At 37.0% G+C, this 18,076-nt stretch overlaps 2 protein-coding genes across 5 annotated transcripts; both read left to right on the plus strand.

Moving 5' to 3' along the window:
• The first annotated feature begins 1,349 nt into the window (after positions 1 to 1,349).
• On the plus strand, positions 1,350 to 10,774 carry LOC132170395 (probable ubiquitin-conjugating enzyme E2 24). Of its 4 annotated transcripts, none has more exons than XM_059581369.1 (11): positions 1,350 to 1,735; positions 2,740 to 2,877; positions 3,058 to 3,675; positions 3,859 to 3,995; positions 4,125 to 5,584; positions 6,983 to 7,120; positions 8,188 to 8,598; positions 8,700 to 8,763; positions 8,931 to 9,070; positions 9,360 to 9,671; positions 10,273 to 10,774. In XM_059581369.1, the coding sequence occupies exons 5-11, from the start codon at positions 4,133 to 4,135 to the stop codon at positions 10,519 to 10,521; spliced, it is 2,766 nt and encodes a 921-aa protein (XP_059437352.1). In that variant the 5' UTR covers positions 1,350 to 1,735; positions 2,740 to 2,877; positions 3,058 to 3,675; positions 3,859 to 3,995; positions 4,125 to 4,132; the 3' UTR covers positions 10,522 to 10,774. The 4 variants fall into 4 exon arrangements, with proteins under 4 accessions (XP_059437352.1, XP_059437350.1, XP_059437351.1 ...); XM_059581367.1 differs by having other exon boundaries at positions 3,921 to 3,995; XM_059581368.1 differs by having other exon boundaries at positions 2,740 to 3,675; positions 3,921 to 3,995.
• Positions 10,775 to 13,772: 2,998 nt separating this feature from the next.
• LOC132170966 (uncharacterized) lies at positions 13,773 to 16,891 on the plus strand. Its single transcript, XM_059582133.1, has one exon. The coding sequence runs from the start codon at positions 13,855 to 13,857 to the stop codon at positions 16,705 to 16,707; it is 2,853 nt and encodes a 950-aa protein (XP_059438116.1). The 5' UTR covers positions 13,773 to 13,854; the 3' UTR covers positions 16,708 to 16,891.
• The last annotated feature ends 1,185 nt before the right edge of the window (positions 16,892 to 18,076 follow it).

Raw genomic sequence — 18,076 nt, forward strand, 5'->3', positions numbered from 1 at the left:
TGGTATATAGGGGCCAATGTCAATGGCAGGCAAATATGTACTTTATTAGGTTAGAGTTTGAAATGGCAAATGAGTTCCAACATTTGTGAACCACCATGAGCAAAAGTGGACTTCCATGACAAAAAAGATGTAAAGAAAGTGGAAATCATTTAATAACGTATACACGTCAATCTCCTTTTGATTGCAAAATCACAACAATATATATAGATATTGTTCAAGAATCCACACCAGTTCTTATGGGCAGTACTAGTGACACAAATTCTTATGGGAAAATTAATATTCTAGAAATAAAAACAAGAACAAATTTGCTTCCAAACAAGTTTTCCTCGTACACATCAGTCCCTCTGTATATTAATTGAACAATTATCGAATTATGTTAACTCCAAGGGCAGCTCCATAGAGATTATGAAACAAGTGAAAATTTCATATCTTGATGTCCGTACACTATATATGTGGATGGATTCCTGCAAAAAGGGTGGAAACAATTTGGAGGCTTGTCGGAATTTGTAGGCGGAGGAAGCCTCCAATGCTTAGATTAACGAAGAAGTAGGGTGTATGACTTTGGTCAGGTGTCCTCTCCTAATGGAGTATGGCCCTGGCCAGATGTTGCACTGAACACTTTGCTAGTTGGCAAGGTATGGACGTAGCCATGATTCTCCGCTTAAGATCACAGGGCAATTGTGATGAAATTATGGGGCAATTGTTCTCTATGCCATAAACTCTAGCATCCACTATGCTGGCATAGTTGATCGAGCTATTTAGGTTACCCTCCACCTAGTTGGGTCTTGTTATTGTGCTCTAAACCCTGCTTCCTTGCGCTGGCCTTCATTGTATAGTTGAGACTTGTGATTTGAGCTTTCTCACCCCGACTCATACACGTAAGCTCCTGAGTCTGTATTCTCGACTTGGGTCGATCGGCCAATGGTATATTCGATATATCGCTTATTAGATCACCTTCTATCAATTGGGTCCTCCAAAGAGTGCCATTTGGATTATGATTGAGATCTTCTTTTTTCTTTTATTTGTAATTTGAGGGATAAGTTGTTCTCAAACGTGACGTACCTTTTAAAATTATTATTAAATTTGAGATGATTATTATTAAATTTTGATTTATTGATAATATTAAATATTACATCACATTTAAAATAACTTTAAAAAAATTATAATCTTCCTTATATTATTACTCATCGTTCAATCACGCTAGAAGTGCATAATGGTAATTTAAACGCCAACCGTTGAGTTGTACGACAACAACAGTCTGAGTGTCGGATACGGTTGGTATATTCTTTTCCGTATCCATTTAAAAGTCCCACACGTCCAATTGGCTGTGGACATAGCCCACTCTCAGAATCTTCAACGCTTCAGAGCAACAAAACAGAGAGCGACATAACCCGGAGAGAGAGAGAGAGACAGAGTGAGAGAGAGAGAGAGGAGGCAGAGCTCTAATGGTTTGGAGGCTCGGGTATGGCGTGAAGGACGGGTCTCAGAGAGGAACTTGGCCTCTCTGAATTCCTAGCTCTTCCTTCTTTCACCAACAGTGAATAGTTTTCATGGCCGAGAAAGCAAGTTAGCGAGAAAGTGGTAGAAACTGAAGAAAAATCATAGGAGCGACTTTCTTTCAGTCATTAATGTTCTGGGTCGAGCTCCTTTGATCAGCTTTTGGAGACTTTATGCGGGTTTCTGGGTATTGATGACAGAATTTTAGAGTTCCAATGATTAGCGGAGGTGGCGAATGGTACAGTACTTCAATCTGCAACTTCTCTCATTCAATCTGTCTTTTTTTCAAATGTGATTTTCGTTTGTTTGTGGGGTTTGTGAATTGACCTTTTTTTCACAATTCAGCAACAAGCTCTGGGTTAATATGATGTTTAAATTCATAGAACTTGTATGAAATCTTTTTAATTTCGATATATCCTGAATCTTCGTGGGACTTGAATGTTTGGAGTGTGGTTATTTCATTTGTTATGAACCCTTGGTGTAAGATGTAAAATTTCTATTTTATTTCTTGTAAACTGTTGGAAATTAAAAGTTGTTTTCTTTGATGGGATTTGAGTTTCTTGAGGGGCACAGGTTTGGTGTATAATTTCTCATGGTTTCTTTCTCTAAGTCGATGAAGACATGTTCTTTGGAATTTACTTTTCTTTCTAAAAAAAGAAATTTTATGTTGGTGAAATTCCACCCTTATTGATGCATGAATTCGAATTGATTAGGTTAAATATGTTGTTTCCAATGTTTTCCTACACTTGCTTAAAGTGCAGTATGTTGCTCCTTCCCCTTTCAAGTCTAAAACCTTAACCTTTATATGTTTTTAAACCTTCATACTGCAAAGAGAGAGAGAGAGAGAGAAATGAAACCCTCTGCAACAAATTTTCAATATCAAATGCAACACCAAAAGTGAAGCCCCCACTTTGAATTTTGTTACACTGCAAGATACTGCTCTCTTTGTCTCTCTCTTCTTTTTAAAATTCTACGTATTGGTTATTTATATGAAGGCAATATTATGGTGATGGTCTTTAAATTATTTTTTAATAAAAAAAATACATAACATGTTTTCAAATCTACCTCTTCTGTTTTCTTCTGCATTTACTTGTGTGGCCCCCTTTTTTGTATCTTTCTCTGGTTTTATTGGAGCTGGATTATCAGATTTTTCGGTTGACAACCGATGCTGGAGTATCAGATTGCTTCTATTTTCTATTAATATGAAAAAGTGTTAGGTACTTATTGGCGGTGTTGGTGCAGGTTCTGTGGGGATGTTAAACTGGTTAGAGAAGCTCTCTTGCCTTTTGGCAGTGAAAACTGGTTATGTTGATAGTCCTCTCTGAGACATCATCCAATTAGTTGCCATAGATCCAATGTTGCTGCAGGTTCAATTGTGATGTAAGCTGCTTAGAGATGCTTTCTTGAGTTTTGGCTATGAAAAGTGATTATTGAGATAGCTCTCTCAGAGACACACACAATACGTGGCTGAGTAGGCTGTCAGTCAAGCTGCTAGATATGTCTAAACTGGTTGTTCTGTTGGGTGGCTTGAACTGACCTAATTTTGACCTTGAATTTCAGCTGGTAATCGAACTCTTTACATGAGGCAGATCTCCTTTGGCAGCAGATTCGTGTGACAGAAACTTTGGCTTGATTGTGGGGCAAATCTCCTTTGGCAAAATTTTAGTTAAGTTTTCTTTGGTTGGGTGACTTCCCTTGGCTGTGAGTATTTGCGGAGAGAATTTTTGGCTGGGCAGTAATCATTTGTCATCAATCTACCTGGAACTCCGCCCTTGTATAGGAAAGCCTCCTGCAAATATTGTTCTTATTCTGAGGATCTTTACTACTATCTGTGTGGTAGATCTTATCTCACAGTTGCAGCTTGTTGGCTCTTCTGCATTGAGGAAGTCTCCTTCAGAAGTTTCTTTTAGCGGGAACTTCAGTCCATTCATTGGGCAAATCTCCTTTGGCATTTGGGGTCGTAACTCGACTCCTGTTATCCTCCCTTTTAGGGCAAATCTCCTTTGGCATCTGTCTCCAATTTTAGCATTGGAGACATCGACACATTATCAAATATTTTCATAGATTGGAATATATATTATCTTACAATTTCTTATCATCCTTTTGGAAGCAACTACATCAACATAAGCTCAAATTAGGAGTGACACGGGCGTCCGATTCTCCAGTTTGTTGAAAAAGGTGAAAACTTGATAGTAACTTTCTCTATCCCTTCACTTAATCTTCTTCATGGAAATAATTGTTATAGTAGTACTATCTAAAATAAAATCGTAAGTAGTTCAAAGTTTCTTTAATTTTGTTGTATCTCTTACTCATACTAAATTTGCAAAGGATAATCAGTCAAATATATCTCTTTATTCTCAGGTATTTGTGCTTCCTTGAAGATATTGAATTCCTAAAAGAATCTTTTTTTTTTTAACATTCAGTGAAGATTAGCTGAGGAATTTTGGCAAACAGCACCTGAACATATAATTCTGATACCATATCTTTTTGCAGCAGAGGTCAGACATCCTGCCTAATGGACTAATGGCTTGAATTCTTCTCTGTTGTTGCCTTTATTGTCCTCTTCTTTTTATTCTTATAGCTATGTTATTGCAGTTAGACTGAGTTGTACTATTCTCTTTTAATAGGCATCTGAATGATGGACACTTTCCTTAGCGACTCTGACTGGGAGAGTGCTAGTGAGAGTGGTAGCAGTGAGGATCGAGAGGAAACTGAATACTTGTATGTTGGGCAGGCTAGGAGCATTTTGTCAAGTCTCGAGGAGAGCATTGGAAAAATTGATGATTTTCTCTCATTTGAGAGGGGATTTGTACTTGGGGATTTGGTGTGCTCCGAAACAGACACAGCTGGGCAGATGGGAAGGGTCGTTGGCATTGATATGTTGGTAGATTTAGAAAGTGCTCAGGGAAAAATAATGAAAAATGTAAATTCCAAGAAACTTTTAAAGATCCGCTCCATCTCAGTTGGAGATTATGTGATTTGTGGGCCTTGGCTTGGAATGGTGGACAAAGTGGTTGACAAAGTCACTGTTGTCTTTGATGATGGATCAAAGCGCGAAGTCACTGCCATGGATCAAGAGAATCTATTGCCAATTTCTCCCAATATGCTGGAAGACTCACAGTACCCATATTATCCAGGACAGAGAGTGCGGGTTAGGCTCTCAGAGGTTACTAAATCAGCTAGACGATTTTGTGGCACTTGGAGGCAAAATCAAGATGAAGGAACTGTTTGTGCTGTGGAAGCAGGTTTGGTGTCTGTGGAATGGTTTGCATCTGTTCCCGTGGGTTGTGATTTGAGTCTGCCTATACCACCACGTTTGCAGGATTCAAGAAACTTGACTTTGTTGTCATGTTTTTCACATGCAAATTGGCAGCTTGGTGACTGGTGTATGCTTCCAAGTGCTGACAGCAAGGGTGTGATGGAGCAGACTTTTCTTAATGCATCTACTGGAAAACTCATTAATGAGAACTTGACAAGAGGATTTAAGAGAAGCCATACTTCAAATTTAGAGGAACTGTTTGTTATTGTGAAGACAAAGACTAAAGTTGATGTCATGTGGCAGGATGGCAGTTGCTCTTTTGGACTTGATTCACAAAATTTATGCCCTGTGAGTGTTGTAAACATTTATGAATTCTTGCCTGAACAGTTTGTGTTGGAAAAAGGAACTTGTGATGATCCACTCATTTCTAGCAGCCAGAGATGGGGTGTTGTGCGGTCTGTGGATGCAAAGGAACGAACTGTAAATGTACAGTGGACAACTCTTGCTATGTCTGAAGCCAATAATTTGGATGGAAGCAGCATAGAGGAAACTTTGAGTGCATATGAATTGGTTGAGCACCCTGAGTTTTCATATTGCTTGGGTGATGTTGTGTTTAGGCTAGTTCAGAACCAGTTTGGTGATCCAGCTAATAAAGATCATGTAAACTCAGAAACTGGCATGGGTGAGGAGGCCACTTTGAAAGGCGAGTACTGCACCAAGGATCAGACTCAGTATCCCAATAACTCTTATCTCTCATGTATTGGCAATGTTACCGGCTTTGAAGATGGTGCTGTGGAGGTGAGATGGGCTACTGGTTTTGCAACCAAGGTATGCAGTCATCCTAATTGTTTCTCTCTGAATGTATTTTCTCAATGATTTCTAGTTGACGTTCTGTTTATAGTGTAAGAGGATACTGTTATTAATTTAAAATTTTCACAATTAGTTGGTAGGAAACTTTTATATTCACGCAGAAAGGTTCCGACTGTTATGTTAGGCGCATATAATATGTTCAAACTAAGATTGCACTGTAGAATGCAATTAATAAGTATACCAGTCTTACTGATCAACCAATACCAAAGAGGCACATGACGGTGAGCTGAAGTGCAAGGCCTGATTGTCCTTAAAATCACTCAACTAGCATTGGAATTCAGCAGAAATTGTATCATAATATAGAGGAATTTTTAATCAAGTCTCATAAAGTTCATGTACACCGCCAGGTCATTGATAACCTCGTGGAGAGTTCTAGTGGCGACTTAAAAATAGGAGTGTTGGTTAATGTGTCCCACTCTGCACTTATTACATTAATTTACAATTTATATAATTGGGTTTATGGTTGGTCATGGGGACTTTTTTTTAGCTAAAGTCAGGTTTGCTGGTCTGTGATAGGGCATCTTTCATTGAGCTGGTGTTTTTGTGTGTGTTGTTGATAAAAAGTCCTAGTGCACATATAATTTAGCTACGTTGACAGAATTAATTGGGTTGCACTATGTCCACACCTATTCAGTGGTGTGGAAGAAACCAAAATTGTAAATATCATTTTCCAAATTAATATGGTTAGCAGGTAATTAGCCCCATCTGCTCTCTGTTTTTGAACAGTTTGTCACTCATGTGTACGTGTGTGTGTGTGTGTGTTTGAAAGTGTAATTTTCTTAGGTATGAAGTCTTACTTGACACTGGTGAGGGTTGAGTTATGACTGCTGTTAATCCATGCTGAATTTGGTTTAGGGTTAATCGGTTCCCTTCCCAGAAGGAAATGTGAGATTGATGCCTCAAACCTGTTATGATCGTAACATAGTAAGGTTTGTAGTATAGTGTGATAAATACTTTTGGAAGAGTTGGTGGTAGTTTACACAGAACAGCCATTGAACTTGAAAAGAATGCCACCATGCCTGCTATCTCTGCTTCATTCTCTGAAATATGGATGACCTGTATGTTTTTCCAATGATATTCCACAGGCTTTTGCTGATTATATGTTCTTGATCTGTTTAACTTGACAAATATGAATTCCTATAATGTTTCTTGAACTTTAATATGTTCATACAAGGGGAAAGAGGAAAAGGTTCATTAGCTTATTATAGGTGGCAATAGTGTTAGAATGTGCAACCAACTATTGAAATTTATGAAGCTCGTTTGTGAATTAATATCTCTTATTGTTTCATGTATAACTGAGTAGTATCCAGTAATGTTCATCAAGTTCTTCAAATTCCTTGTTGGGCATGGTTACAGGTTGCACCTTATGAGATATTTCGGGTTGATAAATCTGAAGGTTCAAGTGCAACCCATGTGCTCTTTGAAGAAAATGTTGAGGAAACGAATCAAGAGATGATTGAACATGACAAACAATCGTACAATCAAAAAGGAAAGGTAGAACCATCTCTCTCACTCTCTCTGTCTTTTTCTCTCCGACAAACTTATGAAATAGTGTTAAAATATTTATGGTGACAGTTCCAAGGCCCTGGAATTATTTAGTGGCAAAAATATATTAGAATTACGAAATCAATATGGTTTTTAATGTGGAAAAATATGGGAGAGTCAGTGGCACGTTAAAATCAAGTAAGAACTCTAGACTAAGTTGGGATTGAGTGTCTTAAGAAATCAGCAACATTTTTCTCAGAAAAGAAGAAAAGAAAATACTTTGTCTTTCTGCTCTTTAAATTTTTGCTGAGCAGGGGATTGTTTATATTCCATATTTGATATAGATTGAAAAAATTTCCTACGATATTCAAATCGGGGGCACATATTCTTCATGAAGAGGTTTAATATGATTCAGGACTTTTTATCCAAGTAGTGTATGTAAGTTCATTTATGTTCTGTTTGATTGTTGCCAAGTTGTAAGATAAAGGAACATACAAACAGAACATCAAATTATACAGCCAATTGAACTCTGCCATCTTGTAAGTGTCTGCTTAAAACAATATGGGAGAGTCAGTGGCACGTTAAAATCAAGTAAGAACTCTAGACTAAGTTGGGATTGAGTGTCTTAAGAAATCAGCAACATTTTTCTCAGAAAAGAAGAAAAGAAAATACGTTGTCTTTCTGCTCTTTAAATTTTTGCTGAGCAGGGGATTGTTTATATTCCATATTTGATATAGATTGAAAAAATTTCCTACGATATTCAAATCGGGGGCACATATTCTTCATGAAGAGGTTTAATATGATTCAGGACTTTTTATCCAAGTAGTGTATGTAAGTTCATTTATGTTCTGTTTGATTGTTGCCAAGTTGTAAGATAAAGGAACATACAAACAGAACATCAAATTATACAGCCAATTGAACTCTGCCATCTTGTAAGTGTCTGCTTAAAACAATTATTGAATTTGGGTAAATTCCTCAAGAGTAGGACTTCTCCACTGATTCTGGAAGCTAGTAAAGAAACCTTGTATCATCTGTGCTTGTCTCACTGTAAACTGAATTTTGCTTTTCATGTTTAGGATTTGTTCGATTCTGACCGTGCTGGTGAAAATTGCAAAAAGCATTCATGGGAGTCTAGTTCCTTTTTTCTTCCACAAGCTGCGTTTGGATTTTTAATGAGCATAGCCACAAACCTATTTGGATCTGTTGGTTCAACTTCACTTCCATGCCCAGTTGTATCTAGCCTTATTTCTGAAGATGGAGATGAAGCTGGGATTCTTCCTGAGGAAGATGTATTGGAAAGTTGTGATCTGTTACAGACGTTTAGAAAGACAAGTTTAGATCATGAAGTGAAAGAGACCCTAGATAATGAATCTATTCCGTTTTCAGCAACCACTGAGAACTCTCATCAGTTTATGCAGTTTGATATGGTTGGTGATTGCTCAGACCATCACTTTCTTAATGCTGGTAAAGGATTGGCATTGTCTCAGGCAAGAAACATGACTTATCCTTCTAAATGTAAAAGTTAATATTTTCAAACAGTCAAAATAATCATCCTCTTTTTTTTTTTTTTTTAATAATTGCCTTACAGGCGAAAAGAAGTTGGTTTAAGAAGGTTCAGCAAGAATGGAGCATTCTAGAGAAAAATCTTCCTGGTCAGCACTTCATCTCTCTACTTATCTTTTTCTTTTTTCTTTGGAACTATTACAATCATATCTTTGAGTTGATAACTTGCTGGTTGGAAGGGCAATTATTTTGCAATTTTCAAAACCATGTTCACTTCACTATGCTATTGCTTATAAGACCTTTTGTTACCTCTCAGAAACAATCTATGTCCGTGTCTTTGACGAAAGGATGGATCTACTGCGGGCAGTTATTGTTGGTGCACCTGGAACTCCATATCATGATGGGCTTTTCTTCTTCGATATCTTGCTTCCTCTGGAGTACCCATATGAACCACCTGTAAGTTTTCTCATAGTTTTCCTGTGCTCATTATTATTTCTGTGATGATATAATACTTCAATAGTACCAAAAGAAAATGTCCATTTCAATTCCTATATTCTTCTATGCAAATAGAAATGCTGAGGGCTTACTCTCTATAAAAATGAGGGTGTCACCAAGTTTATAATCTATGCATGAATCTATTCTGTATATACACATGTACATAAAGGACTCATAAAAAGGACTGGAATCTTATGCTATATCTTGAACAGAATCTTATGCTATTATTGTGACACGCAATTCCACGCAGATGGTGCACTACAATTCTGGTGGGCTCCGTGTCAACCCTAACTTGTATGAATCTGGAAAGGTCTGTCTCAGTCTTCTCAATACATGGACGGGTACAGGCTCTGAAGTATGGAATCCAGAGAGCTCAACTATTCTTCAGGTTCTTCTCTCCCTCCAGGCCCTTGTGCTCAATGAGAAGCCTTATTTCAATGAGGCTGGATATGATAAGCAGATCGGAAGAGCCGAGGGAGAGAAAAACTCAGTAAGCTACAATGAAAATGCATTCCTTGTCACCTGCAAGTCCATGCTATACCTACTTCGGAAGCCACCTAAGGTACAATAGTTAGCTCTATCTCATACTGCTCTACCATTTTTTTTACGATATTTTTTTAAAAGTATTATTTATTACGATATCGTATCATTTTTGTTACGATATTTACCTTTGGAGTTTTGGCCATATTGAACAAAGAGATAATAGCCATAGTTTTGAGTGGTATATTTTTTACAGAATCATTATATTAGTTTCAGGGGGTGCTTGGATATCCCATAAGATAATTATACCTGAGTAGACTTTTAGCATGTGGCCTTTACATTAGTATGATAGTATCCATATCAATATCTGTATCACTTTCACTGCTGTAAATTCAACAGAGTAAGTGTTGCATGATTTCCAACAGTTATTGCCTGCAATGACTTCAATTGCATTCATCGAAATAATGAATCTATGTAGAAGATTCACTGGGATGTCAATAATGTAGATGCCCCCATTGCTTTCTTCTCTAAAAAATATTAGACATTATCTTAGAAATTCTATAAGAAAGTGAGATTGGCAACTTACCCTGCTATTTCCAAAGAGAATGAGTTGTTTAGATCAATTATGTCTTTGGCATAATTAAGTATTTTGATTTCACGTGGATTAACTTTTTCTTGTGCAGCACTTTGAAGCACTAGTGGAGGACCACTTCAAGCGACGCTCCCAACATATTCTAATGGCTTGTAAGGCATATATGGAAGGAGCACCAGTGGGGTGTGCCTTTGGATGCGGAAAAACCGACAACGTCGAAAATTTAACGGGGAATTCTACCGGATTCAAAATCATGCTTGCTAAGCTCTTGCCAAAGCTTGTCGAGGCATTTGCCGACAGGGGCATGGACTACAGCCAGTTTATTGAGCCTGCAAAATGAATTTGCTACAAACTCCAGGGGCTATAGAATTGCCTTACCAAGACATCACTATCATGTATATAAATATGTATAATACCAATATGTGCTTGGCAAAAGCTTGGCCATGTTTCCCTAGTTATGGTTGTTGTGTGTGCAGTGGAAACTGTCTGAATAAGGCTTTGTGTTGTATCTGTACTATATTGTGGTTTGCAGACTCTTTGAAGCTATGAAATAAGAAGCCATGGTTGGACTGGTGTGTTTGATAAATTATAATGATTTTCCATCTGTTGATAAGGATGTTATAACTCGACAAAACAAACAGACATCAAACCCCAACCCCACCTGTCCCTCTCGGAACTTAACTAGATTTCCTACCAAATTCTTTTGGGACAAGCAAAACAAATGCAAAATACAATTTGTAACAGAGAAGGTTTTCTTTCAAACTAGTCTTCCAACTCAATAGTGTGGTAAATTTGTGTTCGTGTGTCGGGTTTGAATAGTTTCAAGACAAGTGTATAAGACTTTAAAGATTAATTTGAACATGACTATTTAATTAACTGAGAAACACAACCTGACTCACATAACCTTTTTAATTCACTAAATTTTCAATTATTGAGCATTAAAATGTCATTTTACACTACAAAGTTATATTTTTACAACTAATAATTAAATTAAAGGTAATTTTTTGTCTTTGATTTTAGGGTTTTTATTTTTTTAATGGTAAATATAAAAAATGTTTTATTTATACGAGTTATGCGGGTCACCTTTGGGTTAAGCTGATTGACCAGAAATTGACATGTTTATTGTTAGTGTCTAATTGGATCGAACCAGTTTAACTTACATTCTATTTTACTAAATCTTAGCTAGTTAATTTCATTTCGAGTTCGTGGGCCATATCAAAAATTAACAGCTGTAACCCAATTTATAAAACCCACATCTGTCATTAGAACACGTGACTTCTGCTCTAATGACAGATTTTTACATACATTTATAATAAGATTAATAGAGCACCTGACATCTGCTCTTAGAGTCACATATATATCAATTTAATAGACTATTCCAAACCAATTTAAAAGGAAAACTTTGCCCTTTGTAACAGCTGACCGATTGTCAGATGAACTAAATTGTTGACATTAAACATTGGGCCGGTTGATTACTATTACTCCCAAGTTGCAACAAATCAGCTAGTCTTAGCAAGGGCCCTAACATGTTCCAAAGCCCAATGGGGGTTTTGCAATTTTTTTTTTTTGTTTTTCTTTCTTTCTTCTCCATCAAAGCTTGTAAATAGTAGTCATCACCATGACACCATCATCGTTATCTCATAGGATTTTTTTTTAAAAAAAATAAAATAAAATTTTAGAGAAAATTCAAAAAAAAATTTTGATTTTTTTTTTTTTTTTGTTAATGTTGTGTTTTGTTTTTTTTTATGAGTATTTTTGTCTTTTGGGGGCAAAAATGAATGTTTTCAAACTGAATTGATGACCATGTCTAATGAGAATTGTAATTTTTTTTTTTTTTTTTTTTAAAGTACATAGCAACGAAACAACAAATTACAACATGCTAAGCAACCCAAACAAAAGTCCTTAAACCACCATATCAGATTGGGAAAACAGAGAAAAAGAGGAAATGCATTAAATGAATTATGCAAGCCTCTATAATTTCTTGGCACAAAAAACAAAAAAAACTGACCGACAATTAAGACGATAATATATGGTGTGTCAGAATTATAATCATGTTTTTGTATGTACACTTAATGGAAAGTTTAGCATTGACACTGACAGATAATGGCGATGGAAACAAAGTCATACCTCTCTAAATATACTCAACACTTGGGTAAAAGTAAGTAAAAAAATCAGCAAGTTATCAACATCATTATGATGAGTGGATTATGTTAGAAAGGTAGTGACTTTGATTTCATCGCCATTATTGGAGTTTTATTCAGCTAACATTTTTCTTTTTAATTGAGTAAATTATTAAATTATATTTTACAAATCTAATAATATATATATTATCACATGATGAATTGGCTGCAACGTTATTTAACGTGGCATATGCACACTCGGATATTACAAGGAATTGGAATTCAAAAATTCAAATCTATAAAAATAAAATGCAGTTGGGTCCCTTCAATTGTCAATCTCTTAAAAACAAAATAAAATTTACTTCTTTTTCAACTGTTTTAAAATTAATATTTTATTTTATTGTATCTAACGATGTATAGTATGCACGACGATAAATGAAAAATGGTAAATGTTTTTCTAGTGTTCTTTCCGGTGAAGAATAACTTTTATAAAGAGCTGGTGTAAACCAACTCCATTGTGCCCACCAATTAGATATGGATAACTAGGATTATCACACCAACTTAAATGACATGGAAAACACCCAATTAAATCCACAAAATCCTCATTTTTTCCCCTCTCACTTTCTCTCTCTCTCTCTCCAACGGCGACGTGCTCTCCCTTCCTCTCTCTCTCTCTTTCTCTCCCTCTCCACTCTCCAGCAGCGAGGTGCATCCCAGTCCATATATTGCTGGAGACGACGCCGGAGCACAGTCCAAAGTTTGTTGTCCAATTTTGTTGCTTCTTTTACCATGTGCTTCAGTTTTATCATGAACGGGAATTCAGAGAATTTAGTTGTCTCTTGGTGTCCTCCTAATTGTGATATGACTTTTAAAATCACCAATAAATTAAAAGTCAATAATGATAATCTCAAATTTAACGATAATTTTAAAAGTCACATCACAGTTGGAAGGACACCAAGAGAATACTAAAAAAACTCCTAGAATTTTCCACTGTGAATACATTCTATTTGATTTCATTAAAATAATATGGTATCATCTACAATATTAAATAGGGTGATGTTAAACATCTGTCCGGTGTGATGCACGCCAGGGTGATTTGATATTTTAAAATAATAAAATATAATATTTTATTATTATAATTATTAAAAATAAAAAATAAAAGCATGGCGCGCATCAACAGTCATGCACGCCCTGCGTTCTTAGTATCATGGCCCTATTAAATATAACAAAATAAAAAATAACTTTAAAATAACTTATTTCTGTTCCACTTAACTCATTGGGGTCTCCAAGCGTCATTGACTCATTGGGGGTCTCAAAGCGTTTTTCCAATCTCTGCCTCGGAACAAAAAGCGTTTTTCCAAAATCGCATTTTGGAAAGCCGGAGCCAAACGGATCCTATAGATGCCCAACATGAAAGCTGAAGAGACCTATAAATTTAAAACGCATTTCAACGCTTCAAACTTCACCACCAACGCACAGCCGAACGGACTCCAATTCTTCTTCTTCTTCTTCTTCTTTCTTCTTCCTCTCCAGCTCCATTGCTCAAATCCCAAATGAACCTTTCAAAACCCCACAAATTCCCACTCAGTCCCTTCCTCTGTTTCCTTCTCGTATTCATCGCCAACACGCCGACTACCACCTCCGACTCTCTGGTCGGAGACCGAAACTCAAACCCCGAAGTCCTGTACACCCAGCACTGCAACGATGTCGTTCCCGAGTCCCCATTAGCCCCCAAAACCTCCTCCTTATCCTCGTTCATTAACACCTCCAATATCCTCCGGCTCAGCACCGGATTCTTCTCCGGTGGCAACCGGATTTTCAACCGAACCGCCACGGATACCCTGAGAACTCTCTCATTCATCCCCTACGATTTGCAGAAGACCGTATCCGATGGCGAATACAAGGTCCAAGCCGTCCTGACCCTCCGAAACCGTGTTGTGTTGTCTATTTTCAACAGCACGAAACACCAGCGGGTGCGCCAGATTCGGTTTCGGGGACCTAGATGGTCCTCTTGGCAGGCCTTAGGGCAGTTTTCGCTTATTGGGTATTGGTCAGAATCCTCTGGGAAGCTCTGTATGGTTGGATCGGGCTCCAGATACCATGATCCGGGTAATGTAAAGCTGGGTGTTGTTCTTAAGTTTAATTATCGGATCAATGCAAGTATTTATGGTAGTTTGATTAGTGGGACTTTAGAAAGTATGCATGATGATAAGGATAATTCGAACTATTTTGAGCCAATTTCAATATTGGGTTTGAATAAGGATCCGAATTATGAATACACATTGGTTGAGAAAGCAAATGGGAGTGATTGTTTGAGTGGAAATGGTGGGGGAGATAGTTTGTCTCTAAGCAAGTCGTTTCTCAGTGGTGGTTGTGCCCTGCTTGGAGGACGTACCGGCAGTTATGAATTGGAATATGGGAGTGATTGTGGTAGTGTCAATTGCAATCCCTTTGGTGGGAGTATTGGGTATCTGCCAAATTCGATGTATTATCAAGGAACTCTGTGTAAGCAGAGAGGAAAGGTGCAGATGTTGTTGGGTTTTCCAAACTCTAGTTATAGAGGTAGTGAGTTTCCTTTTGATCCTAATGTGACATTGATTGCTGAGGGTGAGTGGGATGAGAAGGAGAATCAGCTTTGCGGTGTTGCATGCCGGATTTTGAATGTTACAGAGTCTTGGGCTAATGCTTTTGTTGGAGATTGCTCGATTAGGTTGACTTTGAGATTTCCTGCACTTTTTACCTTAAGAAATCGGAGTGAAGTTGTTGGGGAAATTTGGAGCAAGAAAGATGTGAATGATTCTGGTTACTTTGGCAAAATTGGGTTCCGAAGTTATTGGGCAAGATCAATTGACGCCGAAAGACTTAAATATCAGTATACTGAGATTGACACTGTAAGAAAGTCATGTGCAAAAGGGAAGACTGTTAAGATCAAGGGAAAGACGTATCCTGATGGGTCTTCATTGGACATGAAATTTGATATGTCGCTGACAGACAGCAAAGGAAAAGTAGCAGAAGGTTTTTCATCCCCACTATTTGTTGGCGATCAGCTTTATCCACGGTGGGGCTATCGGCGCCCATTTGGGATGCCAGTGCCAAGGCTAGCAGAGCCTGTTAAATCTCAGCTGAATAACAGTCATAATAGCATGGTTAATATCAGCTACAGGATGAGCTTCACAACTCCACCTGATTTCAACTCCCGTGACAATACTTCATCCAAAGTAGTTTATATTTCTGCTGAAGGAATATATTATAGAGATACAGGTATTTTGTGCATGATAGGATGTTGGCATCTTGGATCAAATAATCAAGTTATTAGTAATGATTCGTTGGACTGTGCGCTAATGATTAATGTCCAATTCCCTCCGTTGCATGCCGAGCATGGTGAAATTGTCAAGGGAACTATTGAAAGCACACGAGCGAAGTCAGATCCTCTTTACTTCGAACGTCTTCAGTTGTCTTCTAATTCAATAACCACTACTCAAGCTAAAGCATCCATTTGGAGAATGGACTTGGAGATTACCATGGTTCTGATTTCTATTACACTAGCATGTATCTTTGTAGGCTTGCAGCTCTTTTACATGAAAAAGCACCCTCATGTGCATCCTTTCATTTCCATTGTGATGCTCATTGTTCTTACGCTGGGACACATGATTCCTCTACTGTTGAACTTTGAAGCCTTGTTCGTGGCTAAGCGTAACCAGACGAATGTCTTTCTTGGGAGTGGTGGATGGCTTGAAGTGAATGAAGTAATAGTAAGGGTAGTAACAATGGTAGCTTTCCTTTTGCAGTTACGTCTTCTCCAACTGACTTGGTCTGCTAGACAAGGTGATGAAAGGCAGAAGGAGTTGTGGGTTTCCGAAAGAAAGGTTCTCTATTTGACTTTACCAATGTATGTAGCCGGTGGGTTGATTGCTTGGTTTGTGCACCAATGGAAGAATTCTTACCAGAGACCTTTGGGGCCATTTCTACGACCTTATGGCAAGGTTTACCAGCTGCATTCGTTGCGGCATTCCTTTTGGGAGGACATAAAAGCTTATGCTGGTTTGCTCCTGGATGGCTTTCTACTTCCACAAATACTATTCAACTTGTTCTTTAATTCAGGAGAAAAGGCTCTTGCCTCTTCCTTTTACATTGGAACCACCATTGTTCGTCTGCTGCCTCATGCTTATGATCTCTACAGGGCTCACAGTTCTACATGGTACCTTGATTTATCATACATTTATGCCAACCATAGAATGGATTTTTATTCCACTGCCTGGGACATCATCATCCCTTGTGGTGGTCTGCTATTTGCTGTGCTACTTTACTTGCAGCAGCGATTTGGAGGCCGTTGCGTTCTTCCCAAGAGATTTAGAGAGACTTCTGCATATGAGAAGGTGCCTGTTATTAGCAATGACGATTTGTAAGGAAAACTCATTCAATATGGCTTTACTACATTTACTACTGGATACATAATTTATTGCACAGAAGTGACTTTTTCATTGTGTTGTTGGAAGCACCCCAAGCTCAAATTTCCGATGCTTATTAACCAAATTGTCACTCAGATTTCGTTGTTTTATTATTGCTACTCTTGGTCTTGGCATAGAGTAATTCCTTTTCTTATTTTTGAATACCAGGAGTTGTACAAAATTATATATTGTGTTAGGTTTTTTATTGGCCAATTTAGTGTTCTAAACAAGTGTTTGAATGTAAACATTTAGTGGGGTTAGTTCATACTTAAGATTAACAGACAAAATCCATCAAATTTGTGAAAACTTTTAGGGAAGATTTTACTTAACGCTATAAATTTTCATTACTTTTGCAATCACTTTCTTAGAGTTCAAAACTCTTAATTTAGTGTATCAAACTTTTTAATTTTTTGCAATCACAACCCTCTCCCGTTAGGGTTTGAGGTTAAATTAAAATGTTAAAAGGATAAAATTACCCTTATACTCTTGTAAACTTCATAAAATTATAAAAATTACTCTTAAAATACAATTATTATTATTATTTAAAAAAAAAAGCTGAAAAAAAAAGAGAAAGAAATTGACTAGGTGTGACTCATGGTAGACCCCATCGCGGGTCTGGTGACCTAGGGTCACAAGGTAGGTCACCTGACCCTTCAGTTTTTTTATTTTTAAATTAAGGTATTTTAATAAGTTCAACAGATTTAACAAAAAATTCTAACGAATGAAGGAACTGATTAGGCAAAAATAAGAGGACAAATTGGCATTTTCAATTGAAAAGATCATTTTACCCCTTTTAAATTGTACTAATCGAATCCTCTCAATTTCAAGGGAAATGGAGAGGATCCCATTTCCCACCAACATTTGATGATACTAGAAGGTATTGTGTCATTTAATTCCAAATTGATTCGATTTGACGGTTAGAAACTATAAAAGTTATATCCCACCTAATAGTTATCTTAATGAACTCATCTCAACTGTCCAAATTGATTTGATAGAAAAATCAATTAAAGATTCTATGGGGGTGTTTGTTAAACTCCCTCACATTCCCCCACATCCACCACACTATTCACTTCATTTTTTTCTCAAAAAAATATTATTACTTTTATATCAAATCATTCACTTTTTATATCTAATCATTTACTTTTTATTACTATTCAAATAAAAAAATCACTACAAAACAAAATTTTTTACTTCCCAATATCACTTTTTCATTTTTTCATACCAATTATTATTATTATTTTTTTCTTTTTTTTTATCCATAAACAGTGTCCTGTAAAATGAACAGTGCTGGGGTGTTTAACAAACACCCCCTATGTTTTTTTTTTTT

The sequence above is a fragment of the Corylus avellana genome, chromosome ca2 (genome assembly GCF_901000735.1).
Source record: "Corylus avellana chromosome ca2, CavTom2PMs-1.0".
In the NCBI taxonomy this organism is placed as follows: domain Eukaryota; kingdom Viridiplantae; phylum Streptophyta; class Magnoliopsida; order Fagales; family Betulaceae; genus Corylus; species Corylus avellana.

What these genes read in the sequence shown, in the direction of transcription:
- LOC132170395 (XM_059581368.1), top strand. Translation starts at nt 4,133, where the DNA reads ATGATGGACACTTTCCTTAGCGACTCTGACTGGGAGAGTGCTAGTGAG. An exon ending in CGTACAATCAAAAAGGAAAG is followed by an intron (nt 7,121 to 8,187) that starts GTAGAACCATCT and finishes TTTCATGTTTAG; the next exon opens with GATTTGTTCGATTCTGACCG. An exon ending in TCTAGAGAAAAATCTTCCTG is followed by an intron (nt 8,764 to 8,930) that starts GTCAGCACTTCA and finishes GTTACCTCTCAG; the next exon opens with AAACAATCTATGTCCGTGTC.
- LOC132170966 (XM_059582133.1), top strand. Translation starts at nt 13,855, where the DNA reads ATGAACCTTTCAAAACCCCACAAATTCCCACTCAGTCCCTTCCTCTGT.